At 42.1% G+C, this 24,902-nt stretch overlaps 1 protein-coding gene and 1 long non-coding RNA gene across 11 annotated transcripts in view; one reads left to right on the plus strand and one right to left on the minus strand.

Moving 5' to 3' along the window:
- The first annotated feature begins 7,620 nt into the window (after positions 1-7,620).
- Positions 7,621-24,902, plus strand: part of Cfap20dc (CFAP20 domain containing) — a 236,499-nt gene continuing 219,217 nt past the window's right edge. For 6 of the 10 annotated variants that reach the window (XR_015638066.1, XR_015638067.1, XR_015638068.1 and 3 more), the window contains exons 1-3: positions 7,638-7,909; positions 10,061-10,150; positions 12,807-12,900. Coding sequence is in view for 6 of the 10 variants with exons in the window: in XM_087586014.1 (XP_087442140.1) it covers positions 7,889-7,909; positions 10,061-10,150; positions 12,807-12,900 (205 nt within the window). In the remaining 4 variants the exon portion in view is untranslated. 10 annotated transcript variants of the gene reach the window in all.
- On the minus strand, positions 9,882-24,413 carry LOC108353016 (uncharacterized). The gene is made up of 3 exons (XR_015638675.1): positions 23,925-24,413; positions 10,999-11,111; positions 9,882-10,143 (listed from the first exon to the last, which is right to left on the minus strand). It is a non-coding gene; the product is annotated as an uncharacterized LOC108353016 (long non-coding RNA).

The raw sequence follows: 24,902 nt of genomic DNA on the forward strand, positions 1-24,902 counted from the left end.
AACTAACTACGAAGTAACCACCACAGCAAACGAGAGAGGAGAAAGACAGGTTATCTCCCACCATGTAATGGAGAAGACTAGTTATCTGCTACCACAAGAGGCAACAGACTGAAGTGGCTGTTTGGACAAAAAGTGGAAATAGAAACCAAAGACATACATTTCACATAGTATAAAATTAATATTTATGACAAGGGCCAGACATTTTTCTGTATTCAGATCTTTACCCATGTAGGATGATGTCATTATGCAGGTGAAGGCAGGTACAAGAGAGAACGAGGCCTGTCATTGGACAAGAAGGAAGGATGGTCGGGAGAAAAGTTTTAGAGAGGAGACTGGAGCGTAAGAGAGGTGGCAGCTGAGAGAACGTGGGGGCGGATGTTAAGATTCCTCTCTGCAGGGGTTGGGGATTTAGCTCAGTGGTAGAGTGCTTGCCTAGCAAGCTCAAGGCCCTGGGTTCGGTCCCCAGCTCCGAAAAGAAAAAGAAAAAAGAAAAAAAAAGATTCCTTTCTGCACATTTACAGGTTGTTATGACTATTCTTAAGGGATGGATGTGTACAGGACTTTGTATGTCTAGATAGCAAATTATATCTTATCAATTGGATCAGAGGTTATTGTATGGTGTGTTCTTTCATGTGGCGAGTTAATTGAGTTCAAGAGAGTGCGTGGTAGCTGGACACTGAGCGGCCACGGAATTGGGATGTGTGTGTCTGGCATGGTGGCAACCTGCCTTGGGAACTAGATGAGTAGAGAGATTGTTGCCAGGCTCAGAGAGTAGCCATCAACAGTGTGATATGGGATGGAGGTAAATGGGTGAGACGCTTTGCTGACTGATATGAAAATGTCTAACAGGTCATGGGGCCCTACAGTGGGGCATCCAGTGCAGGGCAAAAGAAGCCTTTTTTTTTTTTTTTTTTTTTTACTGCAACATACCCAGGATAGGATACTGTTAAAGACACGTGCCGTACTACAGTTCCAACAGTCTTTCACGTTCGCTTAAAAATTAAAACACTTTCCGGGAAACTAATGAAAGATCTCCCAAACAAGTAAATAAGTAGAAAAACAGAGCTTCAAAGTACATCTTTACAGATTTATATTCATCTATCTGGTATTTATGTTTACATTTAGAGGAATTATGATAGTATTTAAAAAATAGAGGTTGGGAACGGTACCACCAAAACAATGAAGGAGACAAATGAGGGGAAAAAACGGTGATAGCTGGAACAATTCGGTTTCAAGTATCTTAATTCTAATCCCATATCAGAAGAGTAGCTGCAGACCGCACTAAACAATATCGTACAGTAATTACATCTCTGCTCTATAGGAATCTGAACTCTGCTTACAATGTTACCATTTTGTTATCTAAATATAGCTACCATTGATTTTAATTCGCCCTAGTCCATCATCCATGATTATCCGTTTGGGAGATTGTTTAGCCTCCTGCTTTTATTCTGGGACGTGTTGACAATACGGAACCCGTAGGCATGGTAAGCAGCAGCACCACCAGTGAAGAGAATCACCGACGCTACCGAGACTCAGTCAGGGGCTACACGACGCAGCCCTTGTTTGGACTTCTTGGCACCTGAACCATAAAATATTTAAAATAATCCTGGTCTGTATTCCAGACATTAAATAAGGGCAGTCAGTGACGGTGGTAGTTGACACCCAGGTTTATTTTCAAATCCATGCGCTTTGGCACTTGGCACGTTTCGTACACGTGCTCGGTCGTCTGGTCCGCATGTTTATCTGGACTCACAGACACAGAGACAAAGTTTACTCATTCTGTAAGCTACCTCGCTTCCATCAAGGAAGCCTAATTTATACTCCTCACCGCATTTGCCAGGAAATACCATTTTGTCAGGTTAGCACTGGCTTATCCTGAGCCGTTTAGTAAAATACATGTTTCATTTGTACCTGCCTCTTAGCGTGGCTTGGGGATTTCGAGAATGAATGAAAACGTGGCACGAGATTAGGACCTAACAGCAGCAAAGTTTTCAGCTAATTTTAGCTTTTTTTTTTTTTTTTTTTTTTTTTTTTTGCGTTACAGGGGACTGTGGCATCTGCACCTAACACAGCATTCGCTTTCAGCAGCTTTCGGATGGCTGATTTCAGACACGTCAGGAACTGTTCCTGCAGAAACACTCCCGATTAGACAGTAGTAGGAAAAGATAGAACAGCTTCGTGTGGATGAGAGAAGTGCCAGTCCTGGAACTGAAGGACGTTCAGCTACGCACGGCGCCACGTAGCTAAGAGAGCTGGGTTCCATGTCCAGCACACTGAAGGAACTTGTTTCTGCCGAGAAGTATACTGGGAATAAGGACATAGTAATAAAAAAATACTCAAAGGCTCAAATTCTTTTGTTCGACTTGGTTACTTAACGCACAATTTCACCTTGGAAGAGCAGCAAGCTTATTGCTACAAGGTGTAAATATGACTAGAACATACTCCGAAAAGCTCTGACAGTAACAGATGAGTTATCCCAGCTGCTTCGCTGAGGAGCCCAACCGTGCCTCACAAAAGCTGCGAACTCCTCTGTGCAGTTTGCAGGTAGCTCAACGGTCTGAGAAATCCCCTCTCGGTAATTGGACTGGTTAGGGTCTCCCCTCTAGGACGTGTTTATTCCTTTCTATACTTCTGGAGAAAGACAGTTGAGCATCCCAAGTTTCGGTTCCTGAAGACACGTGACCTTTTGTTTTCCTCCTTTAGGCTCGTGAGCGTCATCCCCCTCCCTCCTGGAAGTAATGTTTGGATTCAGAATAAAATAAACTTCCACATAACGGAAAGGGACAGTCTCCCCCTTTGCAAAGGTGAAGGAGAAAGAAAATGTTCTCAGAAATTGTCACCATAGATATCGGCGATGCTAGTTCAATTAGACAAGTAAATTAAAATCTGTGTGCATCCTGGCTTTGGAAAAGGAATGGCATGATCTCTTAGCAGCCCTGAGTCCGTTGTAGTCAGGAGCTGCGTTGAGAAGGGGCCTGTTGTCTGGCTTCGTGGTACCATAGGGTCAGAAACTCTTCAGAATTCCTGTCACTGGGACCTGTAAACATTCCACTGCACTGGCTCACGCATAGCTGCCTCTCACGCCAAGGCACCCAGTGTCACGACTGACACTACAGGGAATTGGTATTGTGACATGAGTAGACTAGGAAGTGCAGGCCTGTCTGGTGGTATGTGATTTCACACCAGAGCAGGATGAAAGGCAGCCGGCCTCATGGCTCCTACATTCTTTCTTACTTTACCAGAATGACAATGGAGCCAACAAAGGAGTGTTTGATTGTGGGTGTTTGAAGGTGTTCTCCCTCATTGTTTCTGCCTAAATATGAGATTTTAAATTTTTTGTTGTGACCGTGGATATTTATCTGCTTTTGGCTACTCAGTATGAACTCTTCCTCTTCATAAAGGACCCCACAGTTTCCTCAATACCTATATACATTCAATTAATTTAATCTTTTTCTAAAATGCATTTTGTAAGTATATTCATTTTCTTAAGCCTAAATGTATGATATTCCATAAACTACTTTAGGAAAGTATCCATACTTTAACATTCAACGGCTAGAATAATGCCGTTGTCTAAGACAGCCTTCAGGCAGCAGCTGGGTCTGGGAATCTCAAGTTTCTGCATAACTCTTGGAATCCTTGGTTATCTTAAGTTAGGAAACAGTCTCCATCAATCTTACTGAACAGAACCACTTGAAAAAGAACCCTAAAAACAGTACAAACATCAAAAGCTCTGTGATGCTGTACCTTCTAGTCAAAGAACAGGTCAGACCACTAGTCAGACACACACCTTGGATATCAGTAACTTTTCTCAATAACAACTTGCTTAGGACCACAGAACAGACACGGTTCAAACAATTTTATAGGCTTAGCATGATTATAACTCCTAAAGTCAATCACAACGTGGAAAAAATATAAACTTCTCAAGTTTTAAGCATTCTAATGTCATTGGAAAGCATAACAAATTCTGATAACCAAACTACTGGTTTTATTCTCTTTACGGTGAATAGATTGTAAGCCAAAATATAAACCATAACTAGATTGTGGTAGAAGCAGTATACTCTTAGTTCAAAGAGTAGCTACTTTCCAAATAGAGAATCACAGACATTTAACTTAAATAGCTACTTTGGCAAACAAAGATTCTGCCACCTTGAACAGCTGTTTCTAGGCTATTCTGTTTTAAATGCCTTCCCATATCCTTTAATAATATTAATATTCCACAAAATTACTTTCTTCAGAGAACAAAAATGAACATTTTAAAGCTTGTAAAGTGACTAATTCTTAATGTTGTCAAATTAAGTTAAGCAATTTAATGCAATTACTAAATGTACTGACTTCTTAAAAAATTATAGCAATTAAAGAAACAGTTTCACTGTCTTTTATAATACACATAAATAGCTTGTTTTAAGCCAAGTTATTTGAGAAGGCTGGCTTTTTCTTTCTCTCTCTCTCTCTCTCTCACAGTTCTGGTAGATGTTCTTGAAGGCATACTCAAATCCAAGATTTTGCACACAGCTAGCGTTCATCCAAACTAAAGAAGAGCAATTGCTATTATAAGATTGGACTTTGTCCCATCTCCGGTTTTATGCTCATATCTTTAAAGAACTATATAGAGCTTTATAGACAACCACCACTGTGAGTGTTAAGGCCAACTCTCAGATTATGTCAGGCTGATCTAAGTGTGGCAGCTTTCAGATTTAGCCATTGTCTGAATAGGCCTATACCAAACTTGCAAATGAAAATACAACTAGCAATGTCTTTAATTGGCTAGGAGCTCAGAGGGTTAGGAGCTGGTCTTTGGCCTGACAGCAAGTGATCCTTTGTTCTTACAGCACCAAACAAAGATAAATAAGTAATAAAAACAAAACTACGTTAGAAACACTCAGATATACAGTGATTATCATGTTTGGCTCTGTCGCAATGTTTTTAATAAAAATTGAAGTTACTGTTCCAAAAATATAGAGCCATAGGCATAAGTGCTTACCACAACTTCAACCCCTGAGATGCATGTGGTTGAAGAAGAGAACTGATTCATTCAGGTTGTCCTGTAACATCCATGCATGTGTATGTGTGTGTATGTGTGCACAAACACACATACACACACACACACAAATAAATTAGTAAGTTGATTTTTAATTGGGATTATTAATTTGTCCTTAATAAGTAAACTCTTAACTATGAAGGCTTGCAATGAAACGGAACGTGCCAAACATAAACATGAACTTTAAAAAGTACTCAGTGTGCTGGGAAGGAGAGCAGAGTTGGTAAATAGGTAGGCTGGAATTGGAGCAGAGGTAGGGGTTCAATTTTACAGCACCAACACAGGCTCTGTAGTCATAAAAGGATGAGAAGCAGAAAACTGGTGTGGTTGGAATCACTTTTACTTTGTGTGTGTGTGTGTGTGTGTGTGTGTGTGTGTGTGTGTGTGTGTGTGTCTGTGTCTGTGTGTGTCTGTGTCTGTGTGTGTCTGTGTCTGTGTGTGTGTCTGTGTGTGTGTTACATGTGACATATGTACATGTTCATTTGGTGTGTGCACATGTACTTGTGGATCTGTGTGGGGAGCAGAAGTTGACATCAAGTATCTTTCTCCATCACTCTTCATTTTATTTTGGTCAGGGTGTGGACCGAACCTGGAGCTCACCAATTTCACCAGACTGGCTGGCCAATGCGTTTCAGAGATCACCCTGTCTCCATTCTCTGCCTCCTCCAGATCTGGGACAACAGATGCACTGACTTTTCCATGGACCCTGGGAATTAAATTCAGGTCTTATTGCTTATGTGATAGGGAGTAAATTGACTGAGCCTACTTCCCAGCCCTGGGATTTGCAGTTTATAAAGATACTCTTACCACACCATAAATGGTTATCAACAGAGTGTTATAGGAGGGTGTTATCATAGCTTGGGGAAGAGAAAATGATCCATCAATCGAAAGGTCAATCAGAGTAGAGACTACAGTGAACGGAAGATGAGCCAATTTCAGAAGTATTTAGATAGAATGTCTACATAGTGAGGTAAATAGAATGTGATAGTTATTTACTATTGCATAAAACAGCCTCCTCCCCCAATTTTAGTAATTATCAATACTTACCATATAAGCATCTATGAAATAGAAGTGTTCTCTGACTATGAATCAGGGAGGTAGTCAAAGGGAGGTGATCAATGCTGACTAAAGTTTGTTTGAACTATACAAATGGCCTCTGTGGCTGGATTCAGGATCACCAGAGGGACAGGCCTCTCAACACTGTCTGAAGCTGTTTCCAGAGAGGTTTGACCAAGAAAGATCCACCCTGATCATGGGTGGTACCACCCCAGGGGCTCCGATCCAAGACTAAATAAAATGGAGAAAGACCTGATCAGTATTCGTCTCTGCGTTCTGACTATGGAATGTAACCTCACGCTTCTGTTACCATGCCGTTCTTGTGTTAATCTGGAGATTTGCTGCAGAAAAAGCAAGTCTGCCATTTTGGGCCGAGTTTGACCCAAGCTTTATTAGATATTCAAAACTGTCCAAGAGATGGATTCTGGTCAGGACCAATACCTGGAATTTCCCTAGTGAGTGGCTCTGAGACAGGTGTTGCAAAAGTTTTTAACGACCAACCTATATAGATCACAGTACTTTTCCATGAAACCGTCCTTACATTTAAAGAACTACAACTCCCAGCATCCCGAGGTTACCTGGTCCCCAGGGGAGGAGGGTCTTACAGGTTAATTATACTTGCCATACAGAATTACTCTCCTTCCTTGACTTTCTTTGTCAGGTATTTTGTGACAGCAATGGAAAAAATAACTAATAAAGGATTTTCCTGTCTTTACATGTATTCCCATTAGAGACTACAAAGTTGACACATAGGGGAGAGGGAGGGTGACAGGACTGGTGAGCTGTAGTCAAAGGATGACAATTATGGATAGGATTTTCCTCAGGCCTCCAGATGGAGGGCAGACCCGCTGACTCCTTCGTTTTGTTATTTCCAAGTTTCTGAACTATAAGAGAATAAATTTCTTTCATTCTCAAGCCACTTGGTGATAACTTCTTACAATAGCCATAGCAAACTAAAACTCTGTTCCGGTGCTGTTCCCTATCTATGTTCATGGCATTCAGCCAGAATCGGGATTATTTTCTCCTACATGCCTTTCTCACACAATGTGTAAGCCCGGTGCAGGTAGGACCTCTTTTTTCCCCAGCTAGCTTTCAGCATGGTATCTGGAGCACTCACCTGAGTATACATTACTTTCATTAAAGACGCCTTAGCCTTTGAAAGGGTTCAATGACCTTGAATAAACACCCTCACTTCCTAGCCCTTCCTAAACTAATATTTTGCTATTTCTCAAGTATGGGAGGATAGAAACCAAAGACCACCTGACCAAACAACAGTTACCAGAGTTTACAATACTTAGAGCTGGTGTGGAGATACAAGATCCGAGTTAGACCCTGGATTAGATAACCCTACGCTTTTTTAGATGAGTTACAAGCTGTTACAGGTGAACAAGCCCCTCAGTTGCCTGGGCAACGGCTCAGCCAAGCCGGAGGGAAAGCACTCTGAAGTGCTTAGTGCGCAGGCGCCTCCGGGGAGCCAATGGGTGCAGCAGCAAAGCCCCGGAGCGGGCTGCGCGGTTCCCGCGGGCGCGGTCGGTTTGTCCCCGGAGGTGGCTGCTGGGCGGTCACGTAGGTTACACACAGTCACTCTGTCGGCGGAGCCCGCAGGCCGCTGTGCCATCCCTGCCGCGGCTCCCCGAGCCGGGACCACCATGGCGCGGGTCGGCGGCTGGAGGCTCAGCTGACTGCAGGCGCGAGGTACCGAGGCGAGCCCGAGCCAGCGGGCACAGAGCCAGCTCTGCCGGTCCATCTCCAGCCGGCAAACTCTGCCTGCCAAACCCAGGGCCCTCTGCGGGAATGTTCAAAAATGAGTACCAGGTAACCCAAAAGGGCTTCCGCACTGTCTGGTTTCCTCCTCCGGGGTGAGCTGGCCCACGTTCTGGGTGTGAAGCCTCCACTCCGGGGATAAAAAATAATTAGTGGATAAGTTGTGGTGACCTTGAGGTATGCACGCTCCAGCTCAGTGCTTTCCAGTGCAGAATCAGTGTTTCTGATCACAGAGCAGGTCATGACCTTCTTCCACTCCACACACCCGGAATCAGAATCTTGAGTAGTTAACCACCTGGGGTTTTCACTGTTGATGCCCTCTGGTATCTCGGAGCTAAATAGAAAAGTGAATGGATGAATTCCAGAATGAATCCTTTTAAACCCAGAATTAAAGTTAGCACATGTGCTGTGTTCTTTTTCCTGTTTGTGACTCTCCAACTTGGGGATACATCAGGATTAACTGGTGAATACTTACAGAAATACAGATTTCCTGACCCTCCCTCTAAATCTCGAGAATGAAGATGTGTAGATGGGGCTAGTCTACTTTTTAAAACAACTCCTAAGCAAGTCATCCAAGGAATGCGTTTGGACAGGCTGCGTCCGAGAGTTCAGTCACCTTGTCCAATGGATGGCTTCCTGCACCAGCTCTCCTGCCCTAGGTCTCCTGTACTCGTCTTGGAATTAGCAGTCTGTATAGCATCTTCACTTCCCTATTAAGAATATTGTCAGAGAGCCCATTCCGTGGGCTCTAACTCTTAGTTCGGAACTTGTCCTGAAAGCACTGTGTGCAGTTCTTTGGCCTGGTTTTAGAAATGTATTCTAGGGGCTGGGGATTTAGCTCAGTGGTAGAGCGCTTACCTAGGAAGCGCAAGGCCCTGGGTTCGGTCCCCAGCTCCGAAAAAAAGAACCAAAAAAAAAAAAAAAAGAAATGTATTCTATGGTTTAGAATAAATTTCGTTTAGTCTCACTTCATGTAGATCAAGTATAAAGTTATGAAATAACAAATGCCTACTGTAGGCCATTTGGAAAACATAGGAAAAGTGGGGGGAAAGATTGGTTATAAACCCAGCTGGCTCAAACTAAAGATTTATAGAAAAAAAAAAAAAGCCTGCCCTTAGAAGCAGTAGCATTTACAGTTTTACAAATAATAAGAGGAAGAAATTGGATGTCAGAGGCAAAAATATGTGCTTGAGGGAAAAAGGTAGTAAGTTTTCATACACACACACACACACACACACACACACACACATACACACACACAAACCCAGTTTTTTTTTTTCATATGTTCCTTGTAATTCAAGCCATATTTAGTCTTCATCTTTAGCTTCTCAAATTTTGCAATAAATTCTTCCTCGGAGACAATCATTTAATTCCCCCATTTTTTTATGAGCAGAGTATATGGACAGTTAGAACTATCTTTAGCATTTTTACATTAGTATGACTTTGTGGTCTTGAGTTTATAGAAGGTAACAAGCACTCTATGGAAAATACTCTTTGTTCTTCCTCTTGCCTCCTGTTTTATTTAAGAGATATTGCAGGGATGTTCAGTAAGAACCCCCTCCATTTACCTCAGTCCTTTCTGGGCCTTGCTAAGAATGGGTCTGAGCTATGTCCCTTCTAGTGGATAATCTTCGATGGCACTATTATGCCTTTATGCCAGGTATTGTCCTTGATATATGTTTGCTAGCCTGTATGATCCAGCAACTCATTTGACAGATGGAAAAATCCGGACATTAAGTAACTCCAAATTCAGAAAGTTAAAAAGAAAGTATGGATTGAGCCCCAGTCAGTATGACTGCTAAGTTTATATTCATGCATAATGATAAGAATTTATCGGCTTAGTTCACAAGTTGAGGTTGAGCCCTTTACACTTGTATTTTTAGACTACTTTGTAGATCTGATCCATACTGTACATGTGAAGTCAGTGAGCCCCATCTGTAATGTTTCTGTGGCACAATCGATGTTTATCATGTTTTTAAAAGTGGATTCCCTACTAATTCACTGCTAAGGTGACCCAAATCACAATGGTTGTGGCTTGTATATAGTCAAGGTATAATATAAACATAAAATCCGGGATAATGTTTCTTCCCACATCTGTTAACTGGCAGATGGCTGGAGCACTGGTTTTAGTCTCCTTGTGGTGGATACAATTTCTCCCATAGCATTGTCTTTCACTCTCCATCTCTCGTTCTTATTTTCCAGGGAGGCGCATTTGTTGAAATTTTTAGCGCTCAGGGGAAAAATCCTGGAGCAAAGTGGAAGATCTTGGGCAGTCCATCTGTGATCTGGAAAGTAAGTGTTAGAAATTAAGAGTCCAATCCTGGGAAGACATATGAGGGAAGGTTATAGAACAAAGAGGCTTCAGTCAGACATCAGAACTGGTTTTCTCGTCCCTTCACCCTCAAAGGTTTTTGTGTCATCGGCTCCTTAGCTGCTTAAGACTGCCAAGTGGCATGTGACTGCTTTGTGTCTTCTAGGTCCTGCTCCATCATTTTAGCTGACCTTGATGTCAGAAAATCTCTCTGAGCCCTGGGCCTCTTGGTTTCCTGGTTTCATTATCTCTAATGCCCTCCTCCGTTCTACTGCAGACTTACCCTTCCTACCCCAGCCTCTACTTCATCGCCACAAACAGCGGGACCCCTGAAATTACCAAGTGAGACACAGAGACATCTTTCTCCCAGCCCAGTCTTTGATTCTTAAGGTCACTTGTTCAGGTCTTCCCCATGTTTGTTCTTCAGTCTGATTGGGACCTTCAGGCCACATTCTCTTCTGTTTCCCTTCATGTCAGGTTTAGTTACTGCCTCTGAGTTCTCTATCTCTCCACTAATGTGTGCCAGTCACTTTCCAGTAAGGACCTTGAAAGCCTTTGCTTTATCCTTTCATGACACTGGCCTAGCTAGCCCTTGTCAGACCCCTCGTCGTTCTTTTGCCTGTGTCTAGGTGTCTCAATACTTTTGGGGAAAATACCTATGGCCTTTCAGATTGACAACCTATAAATCCAACCCTAATAGTCCAGAAAACTATCCCGTTGTGTTTTTGTCAGTCCCCAAAATGAGCTTTTCCTGTTACCTTTGCTTTCCCACCACCAAACTGCCTATTTTCAATCCCATCCCACACCGGCACATGCCCTTCTCACTCACCAGAAACTGACACCTTTCAAAATCAGGTGGAAGCCAGTCCCGCCTGTTACAACTACACCTCACGTGTCTCCATCTGTATCCTTTTCTCTCGTTTAGAAGCAAGAGACGAAAGCCTTCAAGGGAAGAATAAGAATATCTATAGATGAAATTTAAGCTACCATTAAGTGTTTCATAGTTGTTAAGCATTAACATTAAACACATTACACAATGTTCTATAAGGTAAATAACTAAGTGAGATGGATAACCACGTGCCCCTCTCATAGGTGGAAACATTAAGGCACAGAAGGACAAGGATGAAAATTGTTTAGCTGGCCTTAGCGAGTATGCACCAGGGAAGTCAGGGGAGCCTTTCCCAGGTAAATGGCCCTGAGCCCTGATGTGGTTTAAATATAAATGTATCCCCACAGGCTCCTATGTTTGAATACTTGGTCCCAACCTGGTGCTCTTTGAAGAGGTTGTAGAAACTTTGGGAGATAGGGTCAAGATCTAGGGGCTGGGCATTTGAAGGTTATCCTTGGCCCTAGGTTTCCATTCCTTACCTTGCTTCCTGTCTGCCATGAAGAAGCACTTTCACCAATGACGCTGCCCCTATACTATTTTGCCCAGGCTCATGGGCCCAAGGAACTTTGTATTAAAACCTTTAAAACCCTGATCTTAAGATAAATACTGCTTGGCTTTCGGTTGATGGATATGCTATCACCAGAATAACTAACGCAAGTGCTAAGAGCAACCAAATGAGGCTGGGGCACAGAAGAGCATTCAGGCAGAGGGCGTAGTCCAACGGACTCCTTGTAACAGGAACTGAGAGACCTGCCGGTCCCACTAGGAAGCGATTAAGTTTGACGAGTTGGGTGCAGATTAGCGTATAAGTGTTTTGTAGCTATGTTGAAAATTTGGATAAACCGCTGAAAAGATCTAAATACAGGCCCAGTGTGCGAATAAGTAAAATTAATAATGCATTCGGTGCATGAATGTTCATTGCAAACGCAGAGGGGATGCTATAACAACACTGCGTGGACTTATTTAATGCAGAGTTCTTTTTAAAGGAGATTTATTTTTATGTTTACATGTGTGTTCGTGTGAATATGACACGGGTCTGTATGTGCCCAAGGAGGTGAGAAGACAGCATCTGATCCCCCAGATGCCTAGGTGGTTGTGAGCCGTCCAGGGCGGGTGCCGGGAACTGAACTTGGGTCTTCTAGAAGAACAAGTGCTCTTCTCTGCCTAGTCCTCTCTCCTAGATAGGCTTAATGATTACATTTTAACTTATATTTGTTTTTAAGTAAGTCATACGTGTAATTTTCAAAGTCACGGGAGATGTGAGTAACACATAATTCCACTGGAGCTGGTCCTGAAAGCAGAGAACGTGTTAGTGTGAACTCAGCACTGGTCAGGTACTTTCTTCTGCCATGGTGTGGCATGGAGCGGTAATCAGCCGTGCACACAAGAAGCAAGAAACAGCTCTACCCCAAACCAGAGGAGTGGCTTTGGAGTCCCCGCAGTGGAGAACTTTGTTTTTTCCATTTCCATTTGGAATGATGTTTTCACACAATAAGAAATTAGCCATATGGTTGGTGTGGTTTTCTGTTCCATCCACAGGAAGTCTTGGGGGGAAAAGCATCATCAAAGTGTGAGTCTGTTTTTAAGTCTCTTGGAAGAGAGAGAGAGAGAGAGAGAGAGAGAGAGAGAGAGAGAGAGAGAGAGAGAGAGAGGGAGGGGCAGGCTAGAGACAGACTCTTTCCTGTTGATTTGCAGTAGAAGTCAAATAGTATATGCTTCAACTACTACTGTTTTCACTTTGTTCCTAGGAGTTTGATAAAGAAGTTAAAAGCTTTGTGTTTGTCCTGGAAGGCAGCAGCCAAACCAACAGAATCCAGTTGCCGAAGGAGAATAAGCAAATCCGTGAGTAAGACTTCTAACATTGCACCCTGACGTTTGAGAGAACTACACGTTGTGTCTTCGAAGCAGACAGACTTGCTTGGAAGACTTCTGTGGCCGCTGCTGAGGCGAAGTCATGTGATAGTCTTACCGTGGGAATGAGCTGTATGCCATGCCCTGTAGAACCAATCCTGCCTCACTATCTTGTTGAAATTCAGAACTATTTTAAGACCTAGGAGGTTATTTGAGCAGCCACTTACTATAATTATATTTATTGAGGCTAACTCTGCCCGAGGAAATTTTTCACCATACTGCTTTATAGGTGAGCTAATAAACGTTGGGTTCTTATTAGAAAATCAGGTGGTTCAGGCAAGATTTTGACATGTACCCGACTTCGTAATTTAAAGAACAAAAAATGATAAAAAAAATAATTTATACAAGACATTATTAGTAACAAGAATTGATAAACCTTTAGGAATATTAATATCTAATAAGTACAGATGTGAACGCTTTTTAACTGACAGCTGCAGTAATAATTGATTCCAGTGTGAAAATTAGCACCAGTGTTTTAAAGCAGACAGAACCTGTGAGCTGGCTTAGAGGCGTGGCCCAGAGGGCAGGCGTGGCCCAGAGGGCAGGTGTGGCCCAGAGGGCAGGTGTCAGCAGTGAATAGGTTAGAATTTAAGGCTCTGTCACCAGATTAGGTTTTCAATAAAGTGGTGAACCTTGAGTAATATAATGTATTGATATAACCAGACTTTTCATGAACCATGTCCTATCGGCTAAATGTAGATTTATAATATTTTGTAGAAATAAAGAGGCAGCTCTCTTTTGCGTTTACCATTTGCCCCGTCTTCATTCATTAAGAGCATTTATTGAGGGGCTGCACGTATGCTTACTGATAGAGCGCCTACCTGTAGGCTCACCAGCCTGGGTTCAATCCCTGGCAACAAAACCCAAAGCCTATTAAAAGGAACATCTGTTGAGTTCCTTCCGTGCACCAGGTCCTGTGGGACAATGTGCTGTTCATACTTGATATCTAATTTTAATTTTCCTTGTAAACTGTACAGCTTCTAGGCTTTACGTACGTACCATTTCAAGCCTAAATTTCTTTTTTTTCCCTCCATCTTTATTAACTTGGGTATTTCTTATTTACATTTCGATTGTTATTCTCTTTCCGGGTTTCCGGGCCAACATCCCCCTAAACCCTCCCCCTCCCCTTCTGTATCGGTGTTCCCCTCCCCATCCTCCCTCCATTACCGCTCTCCCCCCAACACTCACGTTCACTGGGGGTTCAGTCTTGGCAGGACCAAGGGCTTCCCCTTCCACTGGTGCCCTTACTAGGCTATTCATTGCTACCTATGAGGTCAGAGTCCAGGGTCAGTCCATGTATAGTCTTTAGGTAGTGGCTTAGTCCCTGGAAGCTCTGGTTGCTTGGCATTGTTGTTCATATGGGGTCTTGAGCCCCTTCAAGCTCTTTCAGTCCTTTCTAAGACTCCTTCAATGGGGGTCCTGTTCTCAGTTCAGTGGTTTGCTGCTGTCAAGCCTAAATTTCTAAGATCGGACAAGCCATGCAAATGGCAGAGGCAAGAGGACTTGAAGAGTGGTGCCAATGTTCCTTTATAACCCAATATAAGAAGTAGACCTTAACTAAGAATAGATAATTATTGTTAAGATTTTTAAATTAACTTGCTGCCATAAGTAAACATGGCTTCCTCATCGTTCCCAGCCGGGGGGTGTGAGTGACAGCAGGTGCTTTGTTGCTGCTGTTTTTATTTTCATAGACGTTTGCCTCTGTGAGTAAAGTAACCTGAAATAAGTCAGGAATGCATGTCTACAACTGTAGCTTTTTTTTTTCTTACCAGAGAGAGGTGCAGTTCACCTATTTCCGGATATCGACTTTATGAAACAAGTCTAGGAACTTGCCCATTTGAAACTGGCTAGTCTCTTTTGCCCTTATTGTTGAGCATGTAAAGATGGTCGGACTGCCTTCTAGTCAGATGCCCTCTGCATCTATGGTCATGGTGCTGATGACATCACTCAGGCCTAGCAGCCTTCCCTTTGGCTCTGAGAAAAAGTCCTCACTTCCCCGAAGTGACTAAACATAGACTCTCCTTCCCCTTCTATTCTTGTTCAGGTTTTTTTTTTTTTTTCTTTTTTTCCCTTAATTTCCTCAGAAATCTGGTTTAATGTATTATAATTGCCTCTTTAAATATAATGATGATGGCTTTTAATTAGAAGAAGCAGAATCTTCTAATGTACTTCTTACACAATGTCCTGCAATTAAAATTAATCCGGCTTTCCCGTCGCACGCAAAGCAGTGTAACAACGGAACAGTTTGCGTGGTCTCTGTAGCACTAATGCCTTTCACACAACCTCTTCGGAAGTTTTGATAAGAGGTTCACAGTTGCTCTGCACCCAAATCCCGTGGGAGGGAGAGCTAAACCTTCAGAGAGGCAGACAAGCCTGGGAAACCAGAAGAGACTGCTCTCTGCACACACATCTCGGACGCCAGAGGAAAAAGCCAAAGACCATCTGGAACCCTGGTGCACTGAAGCTCCCGGAAGGGGCGGCACAAGTCTTCCTGGTTGCTGCCGCTGCAGAGAGCCCGTGGGCAGCACCCCACGAGCGAACTTGAGCCTCGGGACCACAGGTAAGACCAAATTTTCTGCTGCAAGAAAGCTGCCTGGTGAACTCAAGACACAGGCCCACAGGAACAGCTGAAGACCTGTAGAGAGGAAAAACTACACGCCCGAAAGCAGAACACTCTGTCCCCATAACTGACTGAAAGAGAGGAAAACAGGTCTACAGCACTCCTGACACACAGGCTTATAGGACAGTCTAGCCACTGTCAGAAATAGCAGAACAAAGTAACACTAGAGATAATCTGATGGCGAGAGGCAAGCGCAGGAACCCAAGCAACAGAAACCAAGACTACATGGCACCATCGGAGCCCAATTCTCCCATCAAAACAAACATGGAATATCCAAACACACCAGAAAAGCAAGATCTAGTTCCAAAATCATTTTTGATCATGATGCTGGAGGACTTCAAGAAAGACGTGAAGAACTCCCTTAGAGAACAAGTAGAAGCCTACAGAGAGGAATTGCAAAAATGCCTGAAAGAATTCCAGGAAAACATAAATAAACAAGTAGAAGCCCATAGAGAGGAGACACAAAAATCCCTGAAAGAATTCCAGGAAAACATAAATAAACAAGTAGAAGCCCATAGAGAGGAGACACAAAAATCCCTGAAAGAATTCCAGGAAAACACAATCAAACAGTTGAAGGAATTAAAAATGGAAATAGAAGCAATCAAGAAAGAACACATGGAAACAACCCTGGATATAGAAAACCAAAAGAAGAGACAAGGAGCTGTAGATACAAGCTTCACCAACAGAATACAAGAGATGGAAGAGAGAATCTCAGGAGCAGAAGATTCCATAGAAATCATTGACTCAACTGTCAAAGATAATGTAAAGCGGAAAAAGCTACTGGTCCAAAACATACAGGAAATCCAGGACTCAATGAGAAGATCAAACCTAAGGATAATAGGTATAGAAGAGAGTGAAGACTCCCAGCTCAAAGGTCCAGTAAATATCTTCAACAAAATCATAGAAGAAAACTTCCCTAACCTAAAAAAAGAGATACCCATAGACATACAAGAAGCCTACAGAACTCCAAATAGATTGGACCAGAAAAGAAACACCTCCCGTCACATAATTGTCAAAACACCAAACGCACAAAATAAAGAAAGAATATTAAAAGCAGTAAGGGAAAAAGGTCAAGTAACATATAAAGGGAGACCTATCAGAATCACACCAGACTTCTCGCCAGAAACTATGAAGGCCAGAAGATCCTGGACTGATGTCATACAGACCCTAAGAGAACACAAATGCCAGCCCAGGTTACTCTATCCAGCAAAACTCTCAATTAACATTGATGGAGAAACCAAGATATTCCATGACAAAACCAAATTTACACAATATCTTTCTACAAATCCAGCACTACAAAGGATAATAAAGGGTAAAGCCCAACATAAGGAGGCAAGCTATACCCTAGAAGAAGCAAGAAACTAATCGTCTTGGCAACAAAACAAAGAGAATGAAAGCACACAAACATAACCTCACATCCAAATATGAATATAAAGGGAAACAATAATCACTATTCCTTAATATCTCTCAATATCAATGGCCTCAACTCCCCAATAAAAAGACATAGATTAACAAACTGGATACGCAACGAGGACCCTGCATTCTGCTGCCTACAGGAAACACACCTCAGAGACAAAGACAGACACTACCTCAGAGTGAAAGGCTGGAAAACAACTTTCCAAGCAAATGGTCAGAAGAAGCAAGCTGGAGTAGCCATTCTAATATCAAATAAAATCAATTTCCAACTAAAAGTCATCAAAAAAGATAAGGAAGGACACTTCATATTCATCAAAGGAAAAATCCACCAAAATGAACTCTCAATCCTAAGTATCTATGCCCCAAATACAAGGGCACCTACATACGTAAAAGAAACCTTACTAAAGCTCAAAACACACATTGCACCTCACACAATAATAATGGGAGATTTCAACACCCCACTCTCATCAATGGACAGATCATGGAAACAGAAATTAAACAGTGATGTAGACAGACTAAGAGAAGTCATGAGCCAAATGGACTTAACGGATATTTATAGAACATTCTATCCTAAAGCAAAAGGATATACCTTCTTCTCAGCTCCTCATGGTACTTTCTCCAAAATTGACCATATAATTGGTCAAAAAACGGGCCTCAACAGGTACAGAAAGATAGAAATAATCCCATGCGTGCTATCGGACCACCATGGCCTAAAACTGGTCTTCAATAACAATAAGGGAAGAATGCCCACATATACGTGGAAATTGAACAATGCTCTACTCAATGATAACCTGGTCAAGGAAGAAATAAAGAAAGAAATTAAAAACTTTTTAGAATTTAATGAAAATGAAGGTACAACATACCCAAACTTATGGGACACAATGAAAGCTGTGCTAAGAGGAAAACTCATAGTGCTGAGTGCCTGCAGAAAGAAACAGGAAAGAGCATATGTCAGCAGCTTGACAGCACACCTAAAAGCTCTAGAACAAAAAGAAGCAAATACACCCAGGAGGAGTAGAAGGCAGGAAATAATCAAGCTCAGAGCTGAAATCAACCAAGTAGAAACAAAAAGGACCATAGAAAGAATCAACAGAACCAAAAGTTGGTTCTTTGAGAAAATCAACAAGATAGATAAACCCTTAGCCAGACTAACGAGAGGACACAGAGAGTGCGTCCAAATTAACAAAATCAGAAATGAAAAGGGAGACATAACTACAGATTCGGAGGAAATTCAAAAAATCATCAGATCTTACTATAAAAACCTATATATTCAACAAAACTTGAAAATCTTCAGGAAATGGACAATTTCCTAGACAGATACCAGGTATCGAAGTTAAATCAGGAACAGATAAACCAGTTAAACAACCCCATAACTCCTAAGGAAATAGAAGCAGTCATTAAAGGTCTACCAACCAAAAAGAGCCCAGGTCCAGACGGGTTTAGTGCAGAATTCTATCAAACCTTCATAGAAGACCTCATACCAATATTATCCAAACTATTCCACAAAATTGAAACAGATGGAGCACTACCGAATACCTTCTACGAAGCCACAATTACTCTTATACCTAAACCACACAAAGACACAACAAAGAAAGAGAACTTCAGACCAATTTCCCTTATGAATATCGACGCAAAAATACTCAATAAAATTCTGGCAAACCGAATTCAAGAGCACATCAAAACAATCATCCACCATGATCAAGTAGGCTTCATCCCAGGCATGCAGGGATGGTTTAATATACGGAAAACCATCAACGTGATCCATTATATAAACAAACTGAAAGAACAGAACCACATGATCATTTCATTAGATGCTGAGAAAGCATTTGACAAAATTCAACACCCCTTCATGATAAAGGTCCTGGAAAGAATAGGAATTCAAGGCCCATACCTAAACATAGTAAAAGCCATATACAGCAAACCAGTTGCTAACATTAAACTAAATGGAGAGAAACTTGAAGCAATCCCACTAAAATCAGGGACTAGACAAGGCTGCCCACTCTCTCCCTACTTATTCAATATAGTTCTTGAAGTTCTAGCCAGAGCAATCAGACAACAAAAGGAGATCAAGGGGATACAGATCGGAAAAGAAGTGGTCAAAATATCACTATTTGCAGATGACATGATAGTATATTTAAGTGATCCCAAAAGTTCCACCAGAGAACTACTAAAGCTGATAAACAACTTCAGCAAAGTGGCTGGGTGTAAAATTAACTCAAATAAATCAGTTGCCTTCCTCTATACAAAAGAGAAACAAGCCGAGAAAGAAATTAGGGAAACGACACCCTTCATAATAGACCCAAATAAAGTACCTCGGTGTGACTTTAACCAAGCAAGTAAAAGATCTGTACAATAAGAACTTCAAGACACTGAGGAAAGAAATTGAAGAAGACCTCAGAAGATGGAAAGATCTCCCATGCTCATGGATTGGCAGGATTAATATAGTAAAAATGGCCATTTTACCAAAAGCAATCTACAGATTCAATGCAATCCCCATCAAGATACCAATCCAATTCTTCAAAGAGTTAGACAGAACAATTTGCAAATTCATCTGGAATAACAAAAAACCCAGGATAGCTAAAGCTATCCTCAACAATAAAAGGACTTCAGGGGGAATCACTATCCCTGAACTCAAGCAGTATTACAGAGCAATAGTGATAAAAACTGCATGGTATTGGTACAGAGACAGACAGATAGACCAATGGAATAGAATTGAAGACCCAGAAATCAACCCACACACCTATGGTCACTTGATTTTTGACAAAGGAGCCAAAACCATCCAATGGAAAAAAGATAGCATTTTCAGCAAATGGTGCTGGTTCAACTGGAGGGCAACATGTAGAAGAATGCAGATCGATCCATGCTTATCACCCTGTACAAAGCTTAAGTCCAAGTGGATCAAGGACCTCCACATCAAACCAGACACACTCAAACTAATAGAAGAAAAACTAGGGAATCATCTGGAACACATGGGCACTGGAAAAAATTTCCTGAACAAAACACCAATGGCTTATGCTCTAAGATCAAGAATCAACAAATGGGATCTCATAAAACTGCAAAGCTTCTGTAAGGCAAAGGACACTGTGGTTAGGACAAAACGGCAACCAACAGATTGGGAAAAGATCTTTACCAATCCTACAACAGATAGAGGTCTTATATCCAAAATATACAAAGAACTCAAGAAGTTAGACCGCAGGGAAACAAATAACCCTATTAAAAAATGGGGTTCAGAGCTAAACAAAGAATTCACAGCTGAGGAATGCCGAATGGCTGAGAAACACCTAAAGAAATGTTCAACATCTTTAGTCATAAGGGAAATGCAAATCAAAACAACCCTGAGATTTCACCTCACACCAGTGAGAATGGCTAAGATCAAAAACTCAGGTGACAGCAGATGCTGGCGAGGATGTGGAGAAAGAGGAACACTCCTCCATTGTTGGTGGGATTGCAGACTGGTACAACCATTCTGGAAATCAGTCTGGAGGTTCCTCAGAAAATTGGACATTGAACTGCCTGAGGATCCAGCTATACCTCTCTTGGGCATATACCCAAATGATGCCTCAACATATAAAAGAGACACGTGCTCCACTATGTTCATCGCAGCCTTATTTATAATAGCCAGAAACTGGAAAGAACCCAGATGCCCTTCAACAGAGGAATGGATACAGAAAATGTGGTACATCTACACAATGGAATATTACTCAGCTATCAAAAACGAGTTCATGAAATTCGTAGGCAAATGGTTGGAACTGGAAAATATCATCCTGAGTGAGCTAACCCAATCACAGGAAGACATACATGGTATGCACTCATTGATAAGTGGCTATTAGCCCAAATGCTTGAATTACCCTAGATCCCTAGAACAAACGAAACTCAAGACTGATGATCAAAATATGAATGCTTCACTCCTTCTTTAAATGAGGAAAAAGAATACCCTTGGCAGGGAAGGGAGAGGCAAAGATTAAAACAGAGACTGAAGGAACACCCATTCAGAGCCTGCCCCACATGTGGCCCATACATATACAGCCACCCAATTAGACAAGATGGATGAAGCAAAGAAGTGAAGACCGACAGGAGCCGGATGTAGATCGCTCCTGAGAGACACAGCCAGAATACAGCAAATACAGAGGCGAATGCCAGCAGCAAACCACTGAACTGAGAATAGGTTCCCCGTTGAAGGAATCAGAGAAAGAACTGGAAGAGCTTGAAGGGGCTCAAGACCCCAAAAGTACAACAGTGTCAAGCAACCAGAGCTTCCAGGGACTAAGTCACTACCTAAAGACTATACATGGACTGACCCTGGACTCTGACCCCATAGGTAGCAATGAATATCCTAGTAAGAGCACCAGTGGAAGGGGAAGCCCTGGGTCCTGCTAAGACTGAACCCCAGGTGAACTAGACTATGGGGGGAGGGCTGCAATGGGGGGAGGGTTGGGAGGGGAACACCCATAAGGAAGGGGAGGAGGGAGGGGGATGTTTGCCCGGAAACCGGGAAAGGGAATAACACTTGAAATGTATATAAGAAATACTCAAGTTAATAAAAAAAAAAAAGAAGTTCACAGTTATTTTTACTTATATAAAATGACCTTCTGTCTGAGGTTGCTATGGTTAAACCGAAATTAGAAAGCATGACTTGAATAGAGGAGAAATGGCTTTCAATTAGCATCTAAATTAAGTTCAATTATCATTATGTATTCCTATGTTAAGAATAAACATAGGCTTTATGCAAACTTGACATTTGGTAGTTCATTTGTGTTTCTGACAACATTACTTACAAGAAAGTTTCATAGCGAAATTTTGTAAGTTTGGCTGACCGCTCCTAAGTAGTAACCTTTCTGAATTAAATTGTTCTTGATGAACCCTAAACAAGTAAATCCTAAACAAATCAACCCATTGTGTTTTCAAGTTGTTATCACATTGATTTATTATTGTGTGAGTATATGCATGCACCCTGGTGTGCATGGAGGTCAGAGGACAACTTAGGGGAATCATTTCTCTCCTTCCATTCTGTGGGTTCTGGGAAGGGAACTCAGGTCGTTAGCTTGACAAGCAACGTCTATCTACAGAGCTTTCCCTGTAGCCCTGTGGTTTCTTTATAAACCGCAATAAAACAAATTAAAAGATAATTATTTTTAAAACTTTTAAAAGTAAATTTGCTGTCATGAGTAAATCGTGACTTCCGCATAGTTCCTAGTTGGGTGTGTGTTACTTAGTGCTTAGAATGGTACGTAAAGCCAAGAATCCATACAGCTCATAATGGAAATTAAAATGGCGAGTCAGGTACCAACAGCAACGTCTTTCTACAGGGCCTGGAGCGTGGAAGGTTCTCAGTAGACGTTCTTTGTAATACGTTTTTGTTTTGTGTTGCTAGAGGTTGAACCCAAGCCCATGTGCCTATCAGGCCTATCCCCCAGGGTGTGAATCCTCTTCTCTGTAACCCCTAACTCCATAATGACATACAGTTGATGTTCAATACGTTTATTAAATTTGCCACAATAAGAAACTTTGACAATTCTGTTTCTAATTTCTAACTGTAAGCATCTGCCCTTGGTAATGACACTTCAGTGTGTCGTTCACCAGTTAGATAAATCTATTCTACCCTTCAGCGTGGACTGTGTTATACGGAGTTGCCCATGTGAGAAGCATCACTGTCATACATAAATATCCAGTAGGGACTCTGTCTCCAAGAGTCACGTTCAAAGTCATTGGTCTCCCCGCTGAGTCATTTGAATCAAATAGTGTGTGTCTGGCCATCTGTATCCCTACAGCCTAAGTTCAGCTGTTCTGAAAGATGAGGATGGTTTTTTATGGTTTCCCCCAAGCCTCCTACTGCTACTTTGGTATTCTTTTTAAATGATGTCTTGCTCCATTTAAAACCCTTAAAGCGACCGTGATCTCACCCTTGTATTAAATGTTCTTAGCAGAGTGAATGGTCCTCTCTGTTCCCGAATCAGGGGCAGGTTCTCAGCTCACCTTCACCTCTGGGAACATCTGCTGACACCTCTGGGATAGGCTTGTCTCCCTTCCCTCCTAGGATATCTCAAACCTTCCTCCTCCTTCCTACCATGTACCACACTGTTGACAGTTTCCTTCTTTCTTTCCTCATTTCCTGTCACCATCTGAATGCCAGAGTGCCCTGGACTTACGTTTAGCTCTATAGCTACATGCCATCCCTGGTTATCAGCTTCAGGACCATGGATTTTTAATGCCATTTCCATCTGAACTCCAGTCTCGCTCGCTAGGTACTTACTGGTCTGTTTCCCTAGACGGCCTGAGAGTAGCGTATATAAAGGGCAGCTGCTGGCCAAGGCTGTTCAGAATCCCTCTTCTTCCTAGGCTGCCTCATTGAGGTTAGCAAATAGCATTGTCTTTTCAACTGAGGAGACCAGGATTCCTCATTAAATCAGCTTCCATTTTTCTTTATTTGTTCATTCTATCCATTAAGAAGATATTGTTGGCACTGGCACAAAGATCGAAACTGCTGGCTTCTTACCCCTCAGTGCTGCTCACCCCACTCTCTCAGGCTTGGATTACTGCAGTCACTCTCTACTGGGGTTCTCTACTGTCTGGCATCACATTAGCCAGAGTAGAGCTCTTCAGTTAGGAGTGACATGCAAACCATGTAATTCTTCTCCTGAAAACTGTCCCATTTCTTAAAGATAGTTTCTCTACGGGAGTATAAACTATCTGGTTCCCTCTTAACTCTCTGGCTTTTTCTCTCATACCTCTTTCTCTGGCCTGTATTCCACCCCTTCAAGTTATGCTGCTGTTTTGACATCCATCAGTGTCCTCTTTCCCAGCCTTTACCCAAGACGTCCTCTCTTCAGTGAGACCCCCCTGCCATGAACTCAGGTCATACCCGTCCTTCATACCATGCCTGTATGTCAGCCCATCTCCACTCCCTGCCCTGCCCTCTTACCATGAACAGCACTAATGATGCTGATGTGCAGTGGTTAGAAGTTTCATCGTTTTTTCCATTTTCAGAAGGCAGATTTCCACTCCCAGAAACAGTTTGTTTTGTATCATTGTATATAATCAAATCAATCTGTATTGAAGAATTTCATGAGCGAGTGGCTTCCCGCTGATTTTAGGTTGGCTGGTGTCTTTCTCACAGCCTTCAAGGCTCCGTATGATTGGATTTCAGATCTGTTCTTTTCCCCTCCGGTGTCTTATACTAACCCACTGAACATTCTGAGGTTAGCCCAGCTGTTTCGCCTTCCTCATGGACATCCCTCCTCCATTATAAGAGGGACTACTTCCCTACAGTCTGTTTCCCTTGATCCTCACCCCTCCCCGTCGCCTGGCCATTCCTGCGTATTCTTGAAGACTGCCTTTACTGATCGTCCTCGTGTCTCCTCAAGCACCTATGGTTAAATGCTGCCATGGAACTCTTGGCTTTCTCTATTGTGATGCCATATTGCACATTCCAAGAGGCCATAAATTATGTCAGCCTTAGTACAAAACCTTTGTGAAAGCATGTGTTCAATATTCTTTGTTAAATGATAACACTAATTCATGCAAATTCTTTGATGTATAGATGGAAATTATTAACCCAGTTTTAGGGATGAGAAGGAAGTTAAAGATGCACTAAGGCTGTCACTGGAACCATGGACTGAGTTCATCCCGAGGTTTCTGGGCAATGAGGAGGACTGATTGTTGGGGCCTCATCCCACTTCTTGGATGACATAATCCTTTTAAAATGTATGTGATGTATGCCATCTGTCATGTGTTCTAATGAAACAACTGTGAACCCTCTGCTTAAAACTCTCAGTATTTTACAAGTCGAGTGTGTTTTTCAGTATTTAAAAGAAAAAGAAATAAGAGCTTTACCCCTTTGACAAGGAATTTCTATTTTATATACTTGATGAACATTTTTAAGATAATAAGATCTATATTC

The sequence above is a fragment of the Rattus norvegicus genome, chromosome 15 (genome assembly GCF_021556685.1).
Source record: "Rattus norvegicus strain SHRSP/BbbUtx chromosome 15, alternate assembly SHRSP_T2T, whole genome shotgun sequence".
In the NCBI taxonomy this organism is placed as follows: domain Eukaryota; kingdom Metazoa; phylum Chordata; class Mammalia; order Rodentia; family Muridae; genus Rattus; species Rattus norvegicus.